This window comes from Centropristis striata, chromosome 10 (genome assembly GCF_030273125.1).
Source record: "Centropristis striata isolate RG_2023a ecotype Rhode Island chromosome 10, C.striata_1.0, whole genome shotgun sequence".
Taxonomy (NCBI): domain Eukaryota; kingdom Metazoa; phylum Chordata; class Actinopteri; order Perciformes; family Serranidae; genus Centropristis; species Centropristis striata.
This window is the reverse complement of record NC_081526.1, coordinates 14,200,908-14,223,430: the sequence shown is the minus strand read 5'-3', so window position 1 is coordinate 14,223,430 and position 22,523 is coordinate 14,200,908. Positions and strand designations below refer to the sequence as shown.

The 22,523-nt window shown below is 38.6% G+C and overlaps 1 protein-coding gene across 1 annotated transcript in view; it reads right to left on the bottom strand.

Annotated features, from left to right (window-relative positions):
• Positions 1–447: 447 nt before the first annotated feature.
• The window catches only part of arhgef7a (Rho guanine nucleotide exchange factor (GEF) 7a), a 30,069-nt gene continuing 7,993 nt past the window's right edge, over positions 448–22,523 (bottom strand). The window contains exons 4-23 of the mRNA XM_059342679.1: positions 19,912–19,996; positions 19,634–19,767; positions 17,683–17,884; positions 16,231–16,319; positions 15,473–15,567; positions 15,181–15,276; positions 14,818–14,940; positions 13,382–13,520; positions 13,243–13,302; positions 13,006–13,152; positions 11,112–11,198; positions 10,891–10,969; positions 10,276–10,415; positions 8,839–9,060; positions 8,650–8,743; positions 7,535–7,624; positions 6,922–7,101; positions 2,693–2,792; positions 1,525–1,579; positions 448–1,358 (exon numbers count right to left, since the gene is read on the bottom strand). Of these exons, the coding sequence (XP_059198662.1) occupies positions 1,236–1,358; positions 1,525–1,579; positions 2,693–2,792; positions 6,922–7,101; positions 7,535–7,624; positions 8,650–8,743; positions 8,839–9,060; positions 10,276–10,415; positions 10,891–10,969; positions 11,112–11,198; positions 13,006–13,152; positions 13,243–13,302; positions 13,382–13,520; positions 14,818–14,940; positions 15,181–15,276; positions 15,473–15,567; positions 16,231–16,319; positions 17,683–17,884; positions 19,634–19,767; positions 19,912–19,996 (2,340 nt within the window). The 3' untranslated portion in view covers positions 448–1,235. The remainder of the gene's footprint in view (positions 1,359–1,524; positions 1,580–2,692; positions 2,793–6,921; positions 7,102–7,534; positions 7,625–8,649; positions 8,744–8,838; positions 9,061–10,275; positions 10,416–10,890; positions 10,970–11,111; positions 11,199–13,005; positions 13,153–13,242; positions 13,303–13,381; positions 13,521–14,817; positions 14,941–15,180; positions 15,277–15,472; positions 15,568–16,230; positions 16,320–17,682; positions 17,885–19,633; positions 19,768–19,911; positions 19,997–22,523) is intronic.

Sequence of the window (22,523 nt, the reverse complement as noted above, 5' to 3'; positions counted from 1 at the left end):
AACTGATCTCCTGACATCACCAGGTTTCCACTACAGTACACAGAGCTCAAGCTGTTGTTGGTATTTTTTGTGTCAAATAGTTAGAGGCGGTTTAATTGAACACAACTTCTTTAACTTCATGTCAATACACTATAAACTGAAATAAAAATATTTAAACTAGACTTTACCACATGGCCTCTCTGAAAGATAGGGAAGTAAGTAAATACATATGTATTTCAATGTAAATAGTCCAAATTCCTTAACAAATACTAAACTACCAATTAAAAACAAAGTAAAACAGGTTTGTTTGGACACCTGGCAGTCTAAGTCCTGTGGGTAGCTGCCTGCTTTGCTTAGTTTGTAATCTAACCTTGATGCTTTATGTGTGTGTAACTTCGACACAGAGGAGAGAGGAGAGTTTTCTTGTTCCTTTATGGTGCTGGAGCAGATTTAGCAGCAAGTCAGTCATTCTTCTAAAACACATTTATTTCTCCCAAAGGACAAAGGCTCATCTTTTAGCAGTATTTACATTATACAGTACAAGTTCCAAATATGTACAATTCACTAGGATCCCTAGGAAGAAAGTCAAACCGCAAAGTGGTCAAACAATAAAGAGGACAACAAAAAAAAACATTCATACAGACACAAAAGTTGAGTTTCCAGGCACAAGCTTCACTTTGGGCTAAAACAAAATGTTAAGCTTGTTTTAGGGTAAGACAGAACAAAAATAAATTCATAAAAAAATTAAATAACATAAGAGAGGTTATGAAATGGCATGGTTCAAGTTCAAGCTCGTCCAAGGTGACCATTAACACAATTTAAGTACCGTTTATGTACCATTGGACAGCGGACTATTAGATGATTGTAAACAGAGGGAGAGGACTTCTCTCCATTTGTATTCTGGCCGTGCTGAACAGTGTCAAAGACACTGATGATGGGTGCTGATGGTGAAGTGTGTAATCTTCTCACCATCTTGCTTGGTGTTTGAGGAATGTTATCATGGAATAGAAGCCTGTTCAGCATCTCGTTGCAGTTGTTCCTGTCTTTTCACCAGAGGGGCAGTAACAAGATTCCTCTTAAGGCAAACACACACATCAACCTCAAACAAACACTCAATTACCTGCTTACAGATTCACTCGTCCTCTTACTCGCACAAGCAACTTTAAATTATGTGTGATAGTGCACATTTCACACAGTGCAAGCAAGCACACACCTATACATGCTCTTTCTTTAGCTGGAGAAGGTGCACAAGATGCTCAGAGGTTTGTCTCGTCCCATGTTGGGTCATTCATGCTCTTTAACACCCTCCTCACAACCTTTTCCAGATCCTTCCGTGCTCTCTGTTCCTCCTCCAGCGACCTCTTCATCTTCTTGTTATCCTGCGAGGTAAAACAATCTCATCATTCATGTCCCTGACCCAAATAATGTGAAGAATCTCGTACAAATGTATTAAAACCAAGAGTCAAACCAGCTAATTTGAACTGACAATCAGAACAACCACACCATGATGCTCTTTCAAAAAACATCCCATTCATAAATATTCACCTGTTTTAGCTCTTGAACCTCATCCCTCAGGGCGTACACCACATCTACCAGGCTCCTTTAAGATAACAATTTACATGTCAGCACATCAGGGATGCCCACAAGGCTGGTTATTTCAGGATAGGTTAACATTTTTGATTCACGTTAGGAATGGAAAACCTCTTAGCCAGTACGAGAGGGACAATTGCATCAACCAAAATCTCTGCACATATCTGCATGGGAATGCTGTTTTAAGACACACTTAAAAAGATGTTTATCCTAATAGCTCAGAGTAGTTACACAAATAAAAGCAGCTGTAATCATGACAATAAAGGGACAATCAACACAAAAATCAAAAACATATTTTTTCATTTTACCTGAAGTGCTTTTCTTGATCTAGATTTATTTGGTGTGAGTTACAGAGTGTTGGAGGTATCAGCTGTAGAGATGTCTATCTTCTCTTGAATTTAATGGAACTAGATGGCACTCAGCCGACAAATTTTTTTTGTAAAACATCTAGTTTCATTACATTTGAGAGAAGGACTCTACAACCAAAACAATATAGATTAAATAGTTAGTATTCTGAATTGTTTTCTTTTTGAGGCTGTAGTTTTAAAGCAGATACTGATATGATATGAAACTAGAAGATCTAGGGAATCTAGCCAGGATATCATGTTGGGAAGTTGCCAAAATAACGGTGCAAAGGCAGGATATTTTTGATTTGGCAAAATAAATAAATAAAACAACAGATTATAGGGTGACCTATCTCTTTAAGAGTTACAGCCGACATGAAACCCTTTACTAAAATTATACAGCTGGTGATTTTCTATATTTTTCTTGCTGATGATTATATGAAAAGAACATAACCAATAGTAGGTCATCATAGCCTGACAACTCTCTGTATTATAGACCTCCATCTGGTGTCTGCTGTCCAAAATGCTCACTGGAGCATCATGTGTATTAATCCACAACAGAAATTAGTCCCAAACAAATGCACTATTTACTCATGTTTGAGTAATAGAAATTTAGAAAATAGTATTTAACCGAGCATTTTTCCAAATATGAAGTTAAAACATTTATGGCTCCTTTTTAAAGATTTTCAGTAAAAACAAATGGGCTTTGGGCATTGTTGGTTTTGTTCTTTACATGGGATTTATAATATGTTAATGCAGAGATTTTTCTATTATCTTACTTTTCTTCTTGTGTACTTTGTCCGTTGCGATTGGGATCCTCCGCCAGGACTTTCTTCTCCCCGGGGATTATGACATGCAGCCCTGTTTCCTTTCGCAGTCCTGTTTCAAAACAGAAGAGCACTCAACAATCGGTACTTTGCTCTGTCTCACCTTGTAGTAAGATGAGTCAGCACAGAAACGTCCTTTAGCGGAACAAGTGACGGCACCGAAGAGAACCAAGCATAGACCGAGATCTGTAGTAGTAGTGTGTTAGTCATGCACAGACCAGACATCAGACAAGAGCCAGAGGAAAGTGATAGGAAATGAGAGGCTGTGGAGAAAACTGAGGGAAAAAAACAACACAAATCCATTCATTTACTCACAGCACAAATTAATGAGAACTCCCAAAATGAAACAAACACAATCATATTTGCCGTTATAACAAATCACTAGAATGCCAGTGTCTACCAAATGACAGATTTATTCAAAACTCATAATACAGCGTTTTGTGTGAACTGAATACAGCATTAGAGCACACAGAGGACAATGTTGGTCAAAGACAGTTGGTCTCTTTTCACCCTGCCTGTCCCACAGTTTTGACTTGTTAAACCACAGAATACAGCTGTCACAAAGTATAGCACATGATATAAGGACAGTGATATTCTTAGCTCAAATACTCATAGAAGTTAGAATGGATTTCTTTTTTTCTTGCTCCATGACAACTAGTATTTACACAACAGGAGACTATGTGCTCTTATATTTCATGTCCTCTCTGACAGTATTCTGAGTAGTTCACATAGAAATGTTCCTGTATAATCACGGCTTCTTGTTTATTTATTATTTTTTTTACCCTCAATGCTTTCAAAACACCAAAGGTGAGCATTTACACTACGAATGAGCATTTACTTTACAGTAACACTGAATACTCAAGTCTACCTTTAGAACTATATCATACACACTCTAGGTAGACGACAAAAAGTACAGAATTTAACAGATTCTATCCCCCACCCCCCGCTGGCCCATTACATGATTGTGCAAAATAATTAAAACACTTCATGTTATAATTTTCAGTGTAAACTTTGATACAGAGCAATAAAATAGTAAAAAAAAAAAAAAAAAAAAAAGGAAATAAATGATTCTTTCAGGGATCATTTTGTAAACATTGACATACAGAATAAAATATAAATAAAATAAAAAAACACCTGTATACAAAATAATGAATACAATAAAGGAATCATTTCAGAGAAGACAGTAAATAGTACTGTAACATGGACCAATATATTCCATATGTCACCCACATTTCTTGCACATTGTAAGAGGAGATATACTCTACTGTAAGTGGATGCCAACCTGTACTTTTAATACCAATACTGGAAAAATACTTCTTCATAAAAATAGTCATTCATGCAAGAGATAGCATGGGAAACCTCAGGAGCCAGACAACACGAAGGCAGGTCTGGCTTATGAGGCCGTAGCATAGGTGCTAGTTATGTTGTGACACAAGGGATGTTTGTTTTTGAAATTACGCTAACCTGGTCAAACTGTCAGAGCCTGGTAACAGCTACACCTTAAAGGAACAGTTCAACATTTGGGGAAATATTCTTATTGGCTTTTTTTTTTGCTGAGGCTTAGATGAAAAGCTGGATAACCACTCTTATAACCAAAGCTAGAGCTAGCAGCTGGTTAGCTTAGCTTAGCTTAGCGTTAGACCAGAGGCTATGAAGACTGACAACAGCTGGAGTCGGAACATGTAGTGCCAAGCCTAAAATTAAGATTGGAAACGGGGAAAAAGCTAGCGTGACTGTACCTAGCAGCATCTCTAAAGATCACTCATAAATATATTATATCTAGTTTGAGTTAATTTAAATCGTTAGCTTGAGAGGTGTTGGTAGGTGGATTTTATTACCTTTGGAAAGAGCTAGGTTTCCCGCCATTTCCCCCTGCTTCAGTCTATATGCTAAGCTAGGCTGACCTGCTCCTGGTGCTAGCTTTATTTTGAACGATGGTATCAATCTTCTCCCCTAACCTTTAGAAAAGATGCAAATGAGTGAAATTCCCAAAATGTCAAAGTATTCCTTTAGCTAGCAGGAGAGATTAAGCAAAGGTATTTGATTAGTATTACAGGACTGTAGCTGCGTTAGCTGTACTTTACAGTTTATTCGTGGCAGACCGGTATGCTATGCCTGGATTAAATGAATCTTTTTATTTTGTTAACGCACTAACTTGAGGTTTAGAACTAAATATAAATGCAACCCTGTAGAACCACTGACAGACAGCAACATTACTGAATGGAAGATCAGGCTTTAAAAGGTGATAAATAGGAGATCACACAAACAGCAAATTTTCAAAGTGAAATAAGTGAATGGGTCAGTTTTCCAAAAAATACTTAAAACCACCTTTTCTCACGTAACTCTAGAGATGGTACCTAGTGTTACAGAATTTTGTCCAGGTTACTAAACCTTAAATTTCTCATTACAGTGTAACTGTAACTGAACTTTAGTTTGCAGCGCTCACACAGGGTTAAAACATTTTGTTTTAAATTCAACAAGTACATCTACTTCTACACTGTTTTCATTGTCACAGTTTCTTCAGCTAGAGGTGCTTTGATCGAGTAATTAAGTAAATGATTCTGGAAAGATGCTTTCAAATTTCTAAAAGTATTTTTTTTTAAAGCTGCAAGCACCATAAGCATCCATTCACTTTGATTGTATAACAGTGTCAGACATTTCAGAAAAAGATATCTGAAACAAATACAGTACAAATTAGGTGTTTTTTCGGTAATGTTTTTGTTGTTTGTTTTTGGTGAACCGACCCTTTAAATTCACCACTAGCTCTTATCCAGTTGGATAGAGATAGAGATAGAGATTGAAGTGTATGTGATGATCTCCTTTTTAGGAAGCAGCTACTTAAAGGGACGGTGTGGATATTTTGAAATGGGGTTGTATGAGCTACTTATCCATAGTCAGTCTATTAACTACAGTAGAAGGCAGTCGGACTACCGGAACAAAAGATAAGCAATGTACAGCTCGGACATGGCCAGCAGCAGAACTTATTTTACCCGGCCAAAAAGGTTCACCAAAAAAAGAAGATTTCCACTGTTTTACTTGCCATCAGACAACCTGTCTGGCGAGGAACTGAACTCATATGCATCTAATCTCTCATCGAAGCCACCACACTGCATTGACAAAAACAGTAAATTTACCTTGCAGAAAACAGGTCTACGGCTGCCATTGTAAAGTGGTGATTATATTATTAATGTAGTGTACACTTAAACTGATATTGATTTTTTTTTTCCGTGAATAAAATAGGTTTTGCTGCTGTCTATCCACAATTGTACATTGCTCTGCTTCCATGCCAGTACTCCTATCTACTTCTCCAAACTGGGACATCTCCTGTTAGTAATGCACTGACTATAGATAAGTGCCTCATACAATCCAACTTCAATAAAATCTGAACTGTCCCTTTAAAATCACAAACAATGTTTTACAAACTATTACAACTAGCAAGGAATTTTAGCATTAAGTAGCTTTTGGTCATGTGGTTTGTTGAATCTTATCCTGCAACATAAGTAAAGACTCAAATAATGAAATTATGAAAACAGCAATGTTATAAAGAATTTAGATTATTTCATTTACATGCTGCAATATTATCAGGCAGCAGGGACATGTGTTCCTGAACCTGTGCATGTGTGTATGGCATCTGTGCTATGTTTGAGCATACATACTCTAGAAACACATACTGGAGAGAAGTAGTACATGGTAAATAGAATACACTCGTTCCTGAATTACATCTGAATATCAGACAGGAAAAACTCAGTCCCCATCTCTCCCTCCCCTGGTTATCCCTCCCCTATAATCCACTCTGACACCCCTCTACTCCCTGCAGAGAGTCTGCCACATTAATGGTCAAACAGGGGGAGTGGTCACATTCAAGATAAATTAACAAGAATTACCAAACATTTACTGCATGACAACTACACGAAGAGAGGAGGCACATAAAAGGGAAAGTGGCAAAGGCAACAGGGAGATGCTTAAAACATCTTAAAACAAACAATCTAAAAATAAATAAACCAAATAAGTTAACAAAAAAATAACAAATATATAATAGAAAATAAATAGATAAATAAAAAAAAATCTAGTTTATTTTAATACATTGAAGGTAAAAGAGGTAAGCGCGCTGTATGTTACATTACAGTACAGCGTGGCAGTACTGTACGTTCTTTAGTTCTGGTGAGAGATGCAGCTCTTACGCGGCACTGAGCCCATCCTGTAACTGTGGGTGGTCCAGATGGAGTCATAGTCAGAGTCCTCCGAAAGGTCAGAGGACAATTCTGGCCGTGACACGCTGCTACGCCGGCCCGGCGAGTCCATACAGGACCGGTCCACGTCGGCCAGCACGTGGTTGTGCATCAGGTCAGTGCCCTGCCAGGCTGGTGGGGGCGGGGCCAAGTTAGGCGGTGACGTTGCGAATGTAGATGGAGGTAATGGTGGGCGAAAAAGGAGGAGGAGGAGGAGGTAGCATATGCAGCACGCGACAAATGGTAAATCATAATAAACCAATGAGAGATGCAGGATGGGAGAACGTAAATGTACATTATGGAGAAAACAAATAGTGATGGGGGAAAAAAAGAGAAAAAAGAGGGAACTCGAGGTAAAACAGAGCAATGCCAAAAAGTGAGGAGTGGAGGAGAGACAGACAGAAGGAGAAGAAACTGTTAGAAAGATCAGTTCAGAATACCAGTGTTAAAAGAAAGACACTGTGTAACAGACTACAGGTATAGCAGTAACAACGACAGCAACCCCAGTGTGAACCCCTCTTCTTTTGTGTAAGCACGTGTATAAGTAAGATTTGGTGTTTCTTACTGGAGTTAAGAGTCTGCCTTGTTTTGGCGCTGGTGCAGTATGCTTCAATAACTTTCAGGATCTGGGCGTCTTCCTCCAGAGCAGCTGTACCTGAGAAAGAGAAGATGAGGAAAAATGATTTACGTTCTCATGTCCCTCCAAGTTCAATGCCTCCTACTATACAGACTGCTTACAGTATCTCACATTTGGAGAATATTTGACCTTTATGGGAAATACGTTTATTCACTTTCTTGCTGAGATTGAGACGAAGAGATCGATAGCAATCTCATATTTGTCTGCAGCCAGCAGACGATTGGCTGAGCTAAAAGATTTGAGACAAAAGGAAAAACCGATGGCCTGGCTGTGTCTAAAGAATAGAAAGAAATATGCCCACAAGCGTAATTTTAAAGCTCACAAATCAACAGGAATTATATCTTATTTATTACACATACACAAATAGAAATTTAAGAGAGCCTATCTAATAAAATTTCCTAAGCTGATTTCGATTTTGCTAATGAATTATATCTATTCATTTATATGTATTCTTGTAAACCATATATGGTCCCATAAAAAATAACTTTATATGGTTAATGGGACATGTAAATTAATTTCATACAGTTTAATTTGGTTGTCTTTTATAAATAACATGATTCACTAATATTTTGTTCATTCTTTTTTCATTTGCTGTACTTAAACTATAACACTTAAATACGCTCGAATGGCACAGGTTTAGCTGCGATAGAGGCAAACACATGTCGAAGAAAACCTGAGCTCCATGGCACACAACCGACTCGTGTGCTCACAACTCTTATTGATCCTCTCATAATGCCTGGACAAAAAAAATGTGTCGCTTTGCAGTGTCGTCCAGTCCCGAAAGAGCACCAATGTGTAGCTGTTAAGGAACTGATAAGCAGAATGAAAATGTAATTTAAATTTCTAAATGATTTCTCTGGAATCTGAATTTTGGAACCAGTGCTCTATGCCCAACCATAATCTTCATACTTAACGGTTGAATAAGCTATTTCACAAAATGCTGAAGTGTCAATCCTATGAATGTGAAAAAACAACAACAAAGAAGCACATTTGCATCTGAGTTCAATGAAAAAAACTCATAAACAGGAAGATTTTCAACGTACTCTTTCTCAAGGCAAACTCCTCCTCAGACTGTTTCCTCTCAGGCTTACGCTTGGGAAGGAGTTTCTTTACACTCTTAGGACTTTTACTAAGATCCTGAAAGAAATAAAACAGCTTTATGTAAACAAGAAAATCAACTTTCAAAAAAACATTTGAAAAAGTCTCAACTACTTAAAACCACGGTCCCACACCTCTTTGTAGCAGAGGGCTGCAGAGGGTCGTAATGGGGGTGCGGGCCGCAGGCAGCTCAGGCTCCAGGGTTTGGGGGTGTTGGGTGGCTCCAGTGGGCCCCACATCATAGTGCTGTGGGACGTCCCATGGGAGGAGGGGTGAGGCAGGGTGTGGTAGGTGGGAGCCACTGTCATGCCCCTCCCTTCAGCATGCCGGGACGGGGTGAGAGGGTGAGACGGAAGCTGAGGAACCAAAAAAAAAGGGGCGATTTAATAAGATTTATCAAAAAGCTTCTGCTCTTCCACTTTTCATCAGTTCTTTGAGGAAATTCAGCCCCGACTTGCCCAGATGTCAAATCCCAAACACATTCTGCAGCACCTCCTAGGGGAACCCAGACAAATCCCAGGCCAGATGGGTCCAGGTCTACTCCCATTTGAAGATGGCCAAAATACCTCTACAGCGATCCTCCTACTGCATGTGACACCTTTCTGTCCCACAGAGGTGTCACATGAACCATGACCTCATTTTTTTTCATTATATAAACTTTCACTTGGAAACATTATTAATCTCTGTCTCGCCCTGCATGAATGGGTAAAAACTTTTAAATGAGAAAAAAAATTAGATTCTTGTTTATCAAACCAAAGGCAGCAAGAGAAAAACTGCACAATGCTTAGTTTCCTTCAAAAACATATCTAAAAACTAAGAAAGAAAGAAACTTAGAAAGAAACTAACATCAAAAACTTGGGAGTGATTTTAGACTGTGATTCTAATTTATCATTCATTTTTTATTACCAACCTTTTTAATCCAGAAAGATATTGTTGAAAGTAAATATGCGCTTTTGCACACTTTTATCACTAGAAGTATAGATAATTGTAATTTCCTTTTTACTGGATTACCTAAAAAGTCCACGAGAAAAAGACAATTAAAAGCTTTTAATTAGAATCATTTTATTCTAGACTTGACTGTCTCATGTGAGAATTGTATTTTCTTTGTCTGATTTTTATTGCCTTAGTTTTTACATTTTTATGTTTTTGTTTTTTATTATTTCCATCCCTATTTGTTGAATCCCTATTTTTTTTTTTTTGTCTATGTGAAACACTGCATGTTTGTATAAAAATGTGCAGAATAAACAGAATTGAGTTTAATAAAGGCTAAAACACATTCTATTCCCTTTAACAAAATCCTAGCTCATCCAGGTAGACAATAAATATATTTTCAGTCACTAAGGCTGAATGTTGATTATTATGTATTTGTATTCAATTCATTCAATGCAACTGTGCACTACAACCATTGGAGTGAGAAAATAAGCCACCTCACAGAGCTGTACAGTGATTCTAGATGATTGCAATGCTAGGTTTGAGATTGTGAGCTAGGAGAAATGTGAGAAATCACATTGGGTATGAATGAAAGGAATGAAAATCATCTGTATGTGGGTATGTAATGATTAGCTCCTGACCGTGTGGCAGGGAACAGTGAGGGGTTTGTGGCTCGGTCCTGTGGCAGCAGTGTGTTTGATCTGTCTGGTCAGGTGCTCCACCCAGTCCTGCAGGTCCTGCTGGTGGGTGCACACCACCTGGAGACGCTCAAACATCGAGCCTGCAGCGACGGAGACAATGTTGTTAGACTAAATGTGTGATTATGAATAAGATACACTAACTCTGTTTACATCCGACCACATTAGGCCTATATTAGGCCTTCTGTATTTTTTCTACATTATATATGTCATATACCACTTACACAATACTGTGTATATCTCTGCATATATTTAAATATATTTATTCATTGATGTTCATACCACTACATGCAACAACTTATTTCACCTATTCAACATGCTAAAATATATTTTCTTCAATATGCAATATCTTTAAAATGCAAAGTAAGTTTCAGAAAAAAACCAACACAAAAAATATATATTAACAATAAATGCCAAATAGCAGAAATGTATGTATAGAATGTATGTATACGTCTTATTTTTATATTCTTATTCTCTCTGTGCCAACTAAATTTCCCCACTGCGGGATAAATAAAGTCATATCTTATTCACCGTCTTGCTTATTTTATGTAGCCTTACCATTGAGCTCAAAGGCGTTTTTATGGGCTTCACAGTCTTCTAATTTGGTCACTATCATGCTTGCTAGGGGCAATTTTCCCTGCAGAGGAAAAATCATCACATCAGAATCAAGAATCAGAGAAATAACCTTTCATCTATCATATCAAGTACAGAACTCTAGGGTTAAACACTTGAGGGGAGACTTCAAATCAAACCGATCTGAGAAAATGTTCATCACTGACCTGGAATATGAAGCCGCTCATCCTGGGACTCGCAGATAACATGAGGAGGACGTGAGGGAAGAGCATGAGATAACGTTCACTCTTCTCCTGACAAACACGAAAAAGAGAGAAATAGAGAGGGACCAGGTGAGCATGAATGCAAGACAATGATAACTGGGAAATTCAGCTTGTATATCAACACACAAGATTATTTAAACATTTGCCGAAAGGCCAGTTCAGATCACAACGAGATAAAACCAGTCTCAGAGAAATTGGCTGTTGGAGTCTTAGCTGCCAAGTCGCAGGAGCGGGGGGCAATTTTCATTTTATTTTTGCTAATTTAATGATCTCTCTCTGAAAAACCAGCTGCCAGCTGAGCAGCAGCTCTCACTCAGCTCTAATAAAGAAGCCAGCAACAGTGTGTAGAGCCAGCAGCATGTTTTCACATCCAACTTGGTCATTTTAGGGTTTATTTACCTAACGTGAGTTGTTGGAACATTATGCATTCTAATTTAGAAATATTTGGATATTTTAACACACATGTTAGGTCTTTTATTCCCCCTAACTCCTCTGAAAAGCTCTCAAGCTATTTCAACCTCTTCTCAAACACTGCAAGAGTTACAGGACGACATTATAGAGAGAACGAGTAGCATAATTATTCAGCTTTTTTGACAAATTTTCTTTTATCGCTGTAGCAGACAGGAAGCACTGTTCTTGATTAATGCATGGTTTCACCCTATGTAATATAAACAGTACGAGAGAGTTTACACCTTCTATGTTTGATGTAAAATTGATACTTTTAGAACATACTTGTTGAGTTGAGATCTTTAGTTTGAACCACATTCACCATCCTGAATCTTTGACATTAATCATCTTTAACGATGCATACTGTGGCTAAAAACGCCCTCAAGTCAAGCAATTTACATTTCAGTATTTAATTACAATATAAAATTTGTAAGGTATTATTGTATCATAATGAAGTAAACTGTCTGGAAAGATGTCCCTTTTGGTAAGTCTTTTAAAGAGACTCATAATGAGAAATCATTTAAAATCTGTTCTTATAATCATTCAGCTTCATTTCATTCATTTGGCAGATGCTTTTGTCCAAAGTTACTTACAATTAGTGCATTTAAACTGATCCGTGCTTTTTTATTGCAGTTAAGGTTTCTGTCCACTTAAGATGTCACAATTAACAGATTCATTTTGCTCTTCTCAGTCAGACAGTTACAGGAGTTAATGTTGATGGTGATTATCTAATCTTTCCAGTCAAGTAATAAGCCTGATTTAATAATGATGTCTGGCTTGATCCCTGTCTTTTCTTTGTTGAGCATACCACAGCAGTGGCGAACTGAATATGCAGCAGCAGTGAAGAAGCATCACAAATGTTTTTTGTGATTTTGTTGGTAAGTTCAGAAAACATAATATAAATATAACAGCTACTTGGATAAAATCTGAAGAACTGGCTGTTGTCTTGACTTTGTCACTTAAAATGAGAGCTTTACATACTCTTATTTGATAAAACATAAACTTGATGTAATTTCCTACAAAATTAAATTACTTAGTCTGATAAATAAAGTTTTTACTCAAATGTGCTACAGCATTAAAAAACAACAAGCTGCTGGTGAGTTTGAAAGGAAAAAAAGAAAACCACATAACCAAATCTAGTGTTAAAATATTAGTATTTCATCTAAATTGCTCTTGTATATGTTTTTCTTTAAAAATATGGCACATTTAAATAATTTACACTAACTAGGATGAGTAAAAAACACTCAATTCTGCACTCTTCAGTACAACTGGGAACTCATAAATAATTTGGTTGAGATTACCAGTCACGTGACAAAATTCAGGTAAATTTGGGACTAAACTGCAGGCTGTTTACACAGAGCAGAGGAGAGGACAAGTGAGGTGCCCTTACCTCTGAGCCAGGACTCTGGACTAAGACCTGGCTCATGTAGAGCACAGAGCCGAGGGTCTTGATGTCATCCCCCTCCCACAGTCGGATTGACTCGGTGAGAATCTGCAGCTCCAGCTCCTTACGCTTCCGCACTTCCTGGCACTGAGCCTGAGACAAGGGAAACAAACAGCTGCTTAAAGCTATTCATTTGATTTAATTTCATAATAAGGCCAGGGAGAGGAGGTGAGATCATCTTACAGACAGATTTTTGAAAGACGCCATGCACTTCTGAATGTCTGGCCGGTCAGGATGACTCTCCTGAGGGAAAAAAACAAAGTGTTGTCTGTTAACAACACATCACAACACAAGGGTTCTGGACAGATGTTTAGATACACACCTCCATGTGCCTCTCCAGCTCTTTGAGTAAGGTGGGGTACTTGTCGAGTCTCATGAAGGGTTTACTGAGGCCTGTGGTCAGGGTGAGGATCCCAGGAGTGACAGCACCCTTCCCCTCCATAAACTCCCCCAACACCTCACTGCAAGAGCACAGAAAGAGAGACGAGACAAATAAATTATTCATTTAACTACTCATGCTGCCTTCATGACCTACAATGACTTTTCAGCCGACATCACAAAAGTAACTAGAGCCAGAATGATAAGGGACTTTTGAGAGGTATACAGATTTTAGAAAGGAAAAACCGATTACCAATTTGGCAGTAATGATAAAATTTGCTATCATGCTACTTTTTTTTGCTGTGTCTTCACCATTTATATCTACAAGAGTGCATTAACTTGCTGATACCACGGTCACCTGCGAAAGAAAAAACATTTCCCTGGTATCACCTGGGGTTGTGACTAATGCCTGGAACAACCATTCCCATCCTGTTAGGGTGTTATGCAATGAAAACTGTGTTTGCTATTCCAGCAAATAGGATGAACATTAGATACGAGTTGACAACAAGAGATATTTCTAGTCTGCTCAGCTTATAGAACCCTTTAGCCCTTAAGGTTAAGTTGAGTAACAAATGGGATGTAATACAATTATGTAAAGTACACTTTTTAAACTACTTTTGGCATTACATTTAAAGTGGCAGTGTACTTCTTGCAGTATGTGTGTTACAGTCTCCTTGCTGTGGTGTTCAGACGATGAGGCACTCTAAGACTACATTCAGTTTTGGAAATAATTGCAATAAATTGTTACGGCAGGTTTTGACTGCAGCCCTCTTGCAACGGTTTCTACTACCAAGCACATTATTTTAGATCAGTGAAGAGACAGTTTAACTGGACCTACTTAACAGTAGGGCTGTGACAGTACAGACTGCTGGTGACAGCTGTGAAAAAGTAACGGCCCCTGCTGCTACCGGTCCTGCTGTGATTTAAAGCTGTATTGGTTGTGTGCGTAAAGTGGCTCCGTCCCAATCAATATTTTTTGTTTGCGACTGCTGAGTTTTGTTTGCTAGTAGTTGGTGAGTAGGCTATTGTGTGTGTTGTCCGCTGTAAGAAGGAATTTTTACATTTTTTATTGGACAGTTCATTAATTTTCTTACCATATCCGCAAAACAGTCATGCAAAGCTTTGTGCAACTGAAGTATATCCTGCCCTGCTTGTGTGTAACAGTAAGAGTTTTTTGATGAAATCAAACCATTAAACATAGAGTGGATGCTCTACAGCAGCATGCATCACATGATCAGTATCAGGGGATGTGGTTACCGTCACAGCCCTACTTATTAGGTGTCTATTGTCAAGAATTAATGGACGCCCTGCAGCCATTCTGAACCAAATATTAACTCAGAGCATGGTATAAAACCGAATACAGTGGCTGTGTAAACGTACCTGTGCTGGGTGAGCAGATTAACTGCAGAGGGGTGGTTGGAGCAGTAACCCACATAAAGAGCTTTCATCTGTGGCATGAGGTTGAGGAAGAAACCGCCCACCCTTTGCTGGCTCTCTGGAAGCCTGAAAAAAAAGATCACACACTGATCAGATTCTTCTATTAAAACTCTCTTAAACAGACAAAGAAGAAGAGCAGTAGTGTATGGAATGTGCATATATAAAATAGCCCAAAAGTACTCCTAGTCTAGGTGTTAATCCACTATCCCTGTAGTACTGTGAAACCAACACTAGATGTCCCTGTGCTTATTATGAAACAGTGAGGATGCTGCTGCAGTAGGGCTGTGTGTGCAGGGAGGGACTAACTTGGTGCACTCCTCCAGTGATTGGACAAGCATCTGCTGGAAGGTGCTGATCTCCTCAAGGTTTCCTAGGATGAGAGCCACATCTAAGCTGCTCAGTCTGCAGGAAAAAGACAGGATAAATGAGGCGAAATGGTGTCAACATATTCATGCAAAAGAAAGTCAGACACTCAACCCAGATTTGTTGTTTGGGAAGTGTTAAAAAAATCAAATTGATTCAGGTTCCAGTTATATAACAATCATGCAAAAATAGTCAGGTTCCGTTTCATTGTGCTTTATCTGTAAATGAGTCATACTTGTCAATGCTCTGAAGAGGTCGCAGGTAGTTCGTCAGGAGGCTCTGAAGGTCCTTTGAATATTCTGTCTCTGTTTCTAAAATGTTCTGCAAGACCTACAATATAAATAGAAACAGCTTTAATTTAGAAAGTGTCTTAAGATATGGAAGAGGTCTTAGAAAAAACAGTTCTTTATTGCGCTGTTGTTTGCGCTATTGCCATTACACCTATATTTTATCACACTTAAGAAATGTTTGAGTTCTGATCTGACACTGCTTTGGGTTCAGAGGGTTTAACAGCTACTCTCAGTCAGCCAAGAGAGCCAAAAAAAACAAAACAAAAAAAGTCATCACAGTTCCAAATGAAATTGATCATCCCACGTTTTTAAGCAGTTTGCCCAAAGAACCGAAAACTACAAGATGAATCCTGCAGTGTGTGTGTGTGACAGGGAGAAAGGAAGAAAAATTAAAATAATTAATTCCCTTCGCTTATGATGCAGCTGCAATGACAGTTTTACATACAACACCTGTCCTCAGCTGCAGTTACATTCTTAAAGGTAGTCTCAATTTTAGACATTTAGAGGACATAAAGTACGTCATAGGGTTGTTTGGGAGCTGCCGTTGAAGAGGCCTACTTAATTATTAGGATGGAAAAAGCGTAGATACAGGCACATATAAAAACCAAGCACTATTTAAAGTCCTCAAAAACACAGGCAATTACATTTTTAACACGTCAGCGGAGAAAGGAGAGGCAGAGGTACGGATAATAAGCGTCCTTACCAGGTTATAGTACGTCTTGCTGATCGCAGAGGTGTCAAATCCTTTAGGTGGGCTCTTCAGAGTGCCAGACTTGGGAGACACTTGTTTGTCTATGGTCAGAAACAAAATAAATTAATTAGGGCACACACTTCTATCTACAATATACACAATATATAATGAGGCATGAAACTAGGAAATTAACAGTGAGCCGTAACATATTGTAAAAAAGTGGCACTATTTTTGCCTCATCTAACCCGCCCAAACCTATGCAAATATTCTTACGACTATTAATAATGTTATAAATTGCTAATGACTTGTAATGCCCAAATTATATTTGGATTAGTGCTGAAACGCTGATATGATATTAAATCAGTTCGACTCGCACAGCTGAAAGAATTCAGAAACTAAAAATAAAATTGGCTGCATGAAGATATTTACAGCCATTGGCTGTAAAACACAGCCTGTGTTACAAAAGTGTTTCAGTGGCTGTCATATTACTGCACATTTAAAGAAAAAAAACTTCACAATACTTGATGTCCACCTAAAGTCCACATGAAGCATGTGACGTTTAGGTTAACTGTTTAGAGATATTACAGTCTTCCTTTTTTGGGTTGGGTTACAATGAAGGCAGTTGCTGCCAATATAGTTGGAATATCAACTTTTTCTGCAGGATTTGACACCATTGCACATGCATGTGCATTTGTAGAACGGCCAACAGGACTACCCTCTCTCTGAAATGACCTGTGATTGTCCTGTGAAGTCTCCTGTCACGGGTCACATTGTTGAAAGCCAGAAAACAGCTAAAAGGAGGTGCAGCAGTGTAGTTTGGTCTCAGACAACTTGAATAATAATATGCTGAAAGGTTATTATGGAATTTTTGCCCAATGACACAAAAGAAACTGTCTACTGCCTCCCTAATGCTTAGACCTCATTTATCCCCATTCATATAATTATGTTATTCTCATTCATTTCGCGTTTTTTCTTGCTTTCCTCACATAAACCATTTATTGTATTCTATATTATTTGTTCTTTGTTCTTCTTAAATACAATCATTAACTAGAATAAATAAAATCAGTCAAACAGAGGATCAGATTTTAAGCTGCCACCTCGTGCCACATCAAACTGTTTTACAAGCAAAAGAAACACTAGACCCCAGCAGGCCCGAGTGGTAACAGATGTGAGGCTGTGTTACTGTCAGAAGGCCATATGGAAAGGCAATGACAATAGCACCTGTGATGTGTGTGTTGTACTGGCTGGCAGGTTTTGTCTGAGAGGGATGTAAAGACGTCTGTTTGGAAAATGATTTAATCTTTCAAGCTGCGCTGAGATCATTCACAGACCCATGCAGGGGAGGACCTATTTAATGTGATGTATTTTAAAGGTAGGATGGAAACAAAAAGCACATTAGGCTATGAATCCCAACACTGCTGTATTAATGTTGGTCTTTTTTACAGAGGTAGCTGAGGTACCTACCAGAGCCTTTGACCTCACGAACATAGTTGCTAGGAAACCACCCAGTCCTGCCATTGAGCATCCCCTCCCACCAGCCGCCCTCCTCCTGACGAGTCACGCCGATGATGTCACCCTTATTAAAGGTGAGCTCATCCTCGTTATTCTGCTGGAAGTTGAAACGCGCCCTCACCAGCAGCTGCTGTCCACTGTTTTCTGACATGTCCTGTCGAACGGGGGAAGGATGTCACAGAGGAGAGAGAGAGGAAAGGAAAAAGTTAGCAGAGTCAGATAGAAACAGTCAAAAGATGATGAGGACAGTTTCTCTGGAGGAGAGATGTAAACTAAGTAGGAAGACAAGTGTCAACAAGAAGAGTTTCCATTCATCTGTCTTGTGAAACAAAACCAACAAATATTGTGTAACATTCATTGTTCATCATACTCATTTTTTCCATCCCTCACATATTTCGACATGTTGCAATCAAATCTGTCAAAGTACAATTCCACTGTGACTGTATTTTCTGCTGTCCACCTGCAATTTGAGGCTGACCAAATTCAAGCTTTATTTTCTGCAAGACTTTACCATCTATAACTCACTCTGGCTTTGACTGACTGACTATATCAGGCCAGATATGAGTTAATAAACTTTTGACAACACTGGTGTTACAGATTACACTAGATATTAGATGATAGATGATATTTGTTGACGACGCTCAATATCTCTACATGATCCTTAACGTTAATATCTTTAGATCTTCCCCTTACTTTGAACACAACACAAGCGAAACAAAACAGGAGCTTTTTGCTTTTCGCTTTGACGCCAAATCTTCCAAAACATCTCCTTACTGGTGTCAAGTGATTAGTGAAATCTGACTCACTCCATTGTCGTTCTACAGATGTGGTCGGACTCAATTTAGCTGAAAAATCCTGTGAGGGTACGTAAGACCTTTAACTATCTATTAATCATTATATACTTACTGTATGTCATATAAGAATTGGACAACACAACACACAGCGTAAAATCAAATATTAAATCAATCGCTCTCTGACAAGTCTCTTCAAAAACTTTTCATTAAAGCTGGGGTAGGCGGTTTTTTATACCCTCATAAGGCAACCATTCCATGATAACCTTTCAGGATATTGTAATTCAAGCAGTCTGAAGACTTTGGCAATCACAGATTATTGAGGGAAAGGGAGTTCCTATTGGCTGATCTACAAATGCAAATGTGATTGTGCATCCCTTCAGATGGTAAAAGAGTAGAAAATCTTTCAGAATTTGCTATTTTAGCATTGGCAACAACAGCCTAAACTGCAAAGCAACTGAAAAAAGGAAAATGGATTTATCTATTTATTTAAAAAGAGAGACTGAAAGACAGCCTGACAATAATGCAAAACATGTCATTATTGGCAAAGTGTTACAGAGCTGGAGAGAACAAGATGCTACTAGTTTGGCTTCCTGCTAACCATAGCCAAAGGCTCGTGTCTGAGGCTAATTCAAGTTCATGTTTATGCAGCTAGTAAAAGTCTTAAAAGACTTAAATCACAGTATGTCATCTCAAAGGGCTTTACAAGCCACATCTTTGCTAAGAAAAAAAGGCGTTTGTTCTCAAAAAGCTGCTGCTATGAAACAACATTGAGATTACAATCAAGATCAGGATAAGTGAAATGAATAACCAATACTCATACAAGTTACTGTATGAAGCACATGCATAGGCCTGTGTTCATCTGCTGTGAAGGGCTTGGGGAAGAAAAGGGCCTAGCTGAAGGAGGAGGGCTGTATTTTTAAATTCTGGTGTTTTTGCCTAGAAAACTGCCTATTCCAGCTTTATAAACTCTACAAAGTTTGTATTCATTGCGTGCCTGTTGCTTTGTCTTGCATTCTGTTTGACAGGTGTTAATGTGATTGTGCTAACATTCTTAGTGACTCGTATACATTGTGTTCCTCAACTGTGCCGTTAGTGAGTGTTGACCTCACCAGACTCCGAAACTGGTTCTGCAGCAGCTTGGAGGATCGGCCCAGTGAAGCCTGAGAGGACAGCGACTCAAACGACTTGATGCGAAGGGCTGAAGAGTGTCGGGCGCACACTGAATCACTGCCCACGCCGATATCTGGACAGAAAGGGCAAATATAAATACACCAGACTTGATATCTGCAGTCAGCACCCACACACACTCATGACTACTCGACATGTCTTTCATAAAACACCCAAATACATCATGTAACTCACACAAATTACACATATTTTGACTCACCTGCAGTCACTTTATTCAGGGAAACCAGACTGCTCAGCACCTTGGAGAAGTTTAGTCCTAGCAGCAGGTCACTGGCCTCAAACGGCTGCAGGTGAGAGAGGACAGAGAGTCATCAGCGAGTGCGTTTCCCTTTTAAAGCTAATCGCTAATTCCAGTGCAGTAGGACCGTGTCATCAGTTGGCCGCACTGCCAGCACTGAGCAGTCAATCGATAACTCTCGTTATCTTTGACAGGAGTAGTGGGCGGAACACACATGCTCAGCAGTTACAGATATATCTGCAGCAGCTACAATCAGACACTATTTAGAGCGTTCTACCAAACTGTATTATGTGCATTACAAAACACACAGAGACAGAAGCCCAGTTCCCTTCATGAGGAGCAACAGCATCTAAGTTTAAGTTTAGGCTATATTCTGTATTTCTCTTATTGCCAACAAATCCCATGAATGAACAATGAATGTGTTTACTCTTTAGCGAAAGTCTTATACATAGGGTATTTTACATATTGTTATCCAATCACAATGTGGCAAAAACCAAGAATTCTCATTAAGAGTGTAAAGGCCTTTGATAAGATGCCATTATCCAGACACTGAATACAGCAACAGGCTGCATTTCATGGCTTGAAGCATTTATGGTTGCAATTTATTTTTCTGGCACATATTTTTTCTGTATTATTTATTTGATTAGTGAATGAATTGTTTGAACTATAATAATGTCAGAAAAGTGTGCCCATCAAAAGTTCACGGAGCCCAAAGGGACATCTTCAAATCACTTTCTGAGTCTGACTGACAGTCATCAACCCAAAAATATTATATTTACAATGATATGACCGCAATTAATTAATATTTCTTATGCCTCTTTGCCATAGATGTGTGATTGTTGTCCAAAAACTATTAATAAAACATCAGTTAGCCACACTGTTACAATAGATGACATGTTTATCCATGCAAGACCAATGCAAGACCAATAAAACACACCTATCATAGACATATCAGTACCTCAGTGCACAGTCCACATACAAAAATCACTACATTGGCCGCCATAGCTATATTTGGTGAATTTTTCCACTCCATAATTGTATCACTCTCAAAAATCCCAAATCAGTCAGGCCCTTGCTCATTTTAGGTCAATCCCATATACACCATTCTGTTGTCAAAAATACTCAGTAGTATGCATAATGTGCATTCATCTGCAGCTGAAAATAGTTCCCAATAAATGCTGCTGTTTGAGTGGAGCAAAATGTGTCTCTTAAACTAGTCCACTGGCTATCTAATGTCTGGTCAGAGGGACGTACTTGACATTTAACTAGGAAGTTCCTGACTTGACTACGAATTTTGCAGATTTTAGACAGTTAGTTGCACTGTGTGCAAACTGAGATACTGCATCAACATAATGAGAATCAAGAAAACAATAATCAATTTTAACTACTGAACTACTCAAATAACCATAACTGTTCCTGTAAATACCATTTGCATTCTGTGACTATGTACACAGTAAACAGTATTGTATAATTGCTTGTTGTATCTAATGTATGTGCTGTTTATCCATTACGGTTTACCTGTCCAGGAACTGGAGATGAAAACTAGCTCTTAACTATATCACTGTGTAATGCATGAGATCTCAAGTTTTGAGATGTATGTTAATTAATTTGTCAAATACATTTGATAGAGAAGGCCAAATAATACCCAGCCCTGTGTGTGTGAGTGACATTTGCTAAAAACTACAGAACCTGTCTGTTTCAGAAATTACTTTCCCTTAAAAAAAATAAAAATGAAACAATGTATTTGTTTCAGTCATAATTTGGGACTAATTGGCAACTGTGATGTGGGGATTAAAACCACTTACATTGACAATAACACATTTAATATTATTATATTACAATTAATCACATTAAACCACAGACTTCCGCTGACACAAGTCATCCCTGTCTGCTTGGTTTTGAGGCACTTCTGCATTATTAAGTGCCAAGTCAGTTACACAGAGTATCCCACAACTTGAATGTTGATGTGAACACTATTTACAAGTCGCTCTTGTCATTAAGATAACATGCACATGGCATTGGAGTCAGAAAGGGCAGTCAGAATGTATTGAGAAACAGACTCATGCATTGGTGGGTTTTTTATAGGGAATTTGTTGACAGAATGAAGAATAATGCCAGCCTTCTCCCTTGACTGCAGTAAAATTGTAAGCACGGTCTGTATCACAGTCAGTGTGACTCTCTAGCCACTCGGTTACTATGAATGGCGGTGATTGTATCTCTGTTGATGACTGTAGTTGTCCTCTTTCTTCCTGTGTAACGGCTTCATGTGATTAGTTACTCTCGCTTCAGCTATACTGAGGGCGAGTGACTGTGAGATACGAGTCTCTTTCATCTTCCGCTCTGATTGCAGATATGTCCTCAGGGAATATGTGAATGATGCTTTTGCGAGAGTGTCTGTTTTATAAAAGACACACAAGTATGTGTGTGTGTGTGTGTGTGTGTGTGTGTGTGTGTGTGTGTGTGTGTGTGTTTTAGCTACTAGAAGCCTTGCTGCCCTTGAGGAGCATTCATGTGGAAGCACCCTCATTCTCACCCGTCAATACTTTCTCTGGAACTTTAACTAGCATTCAGAT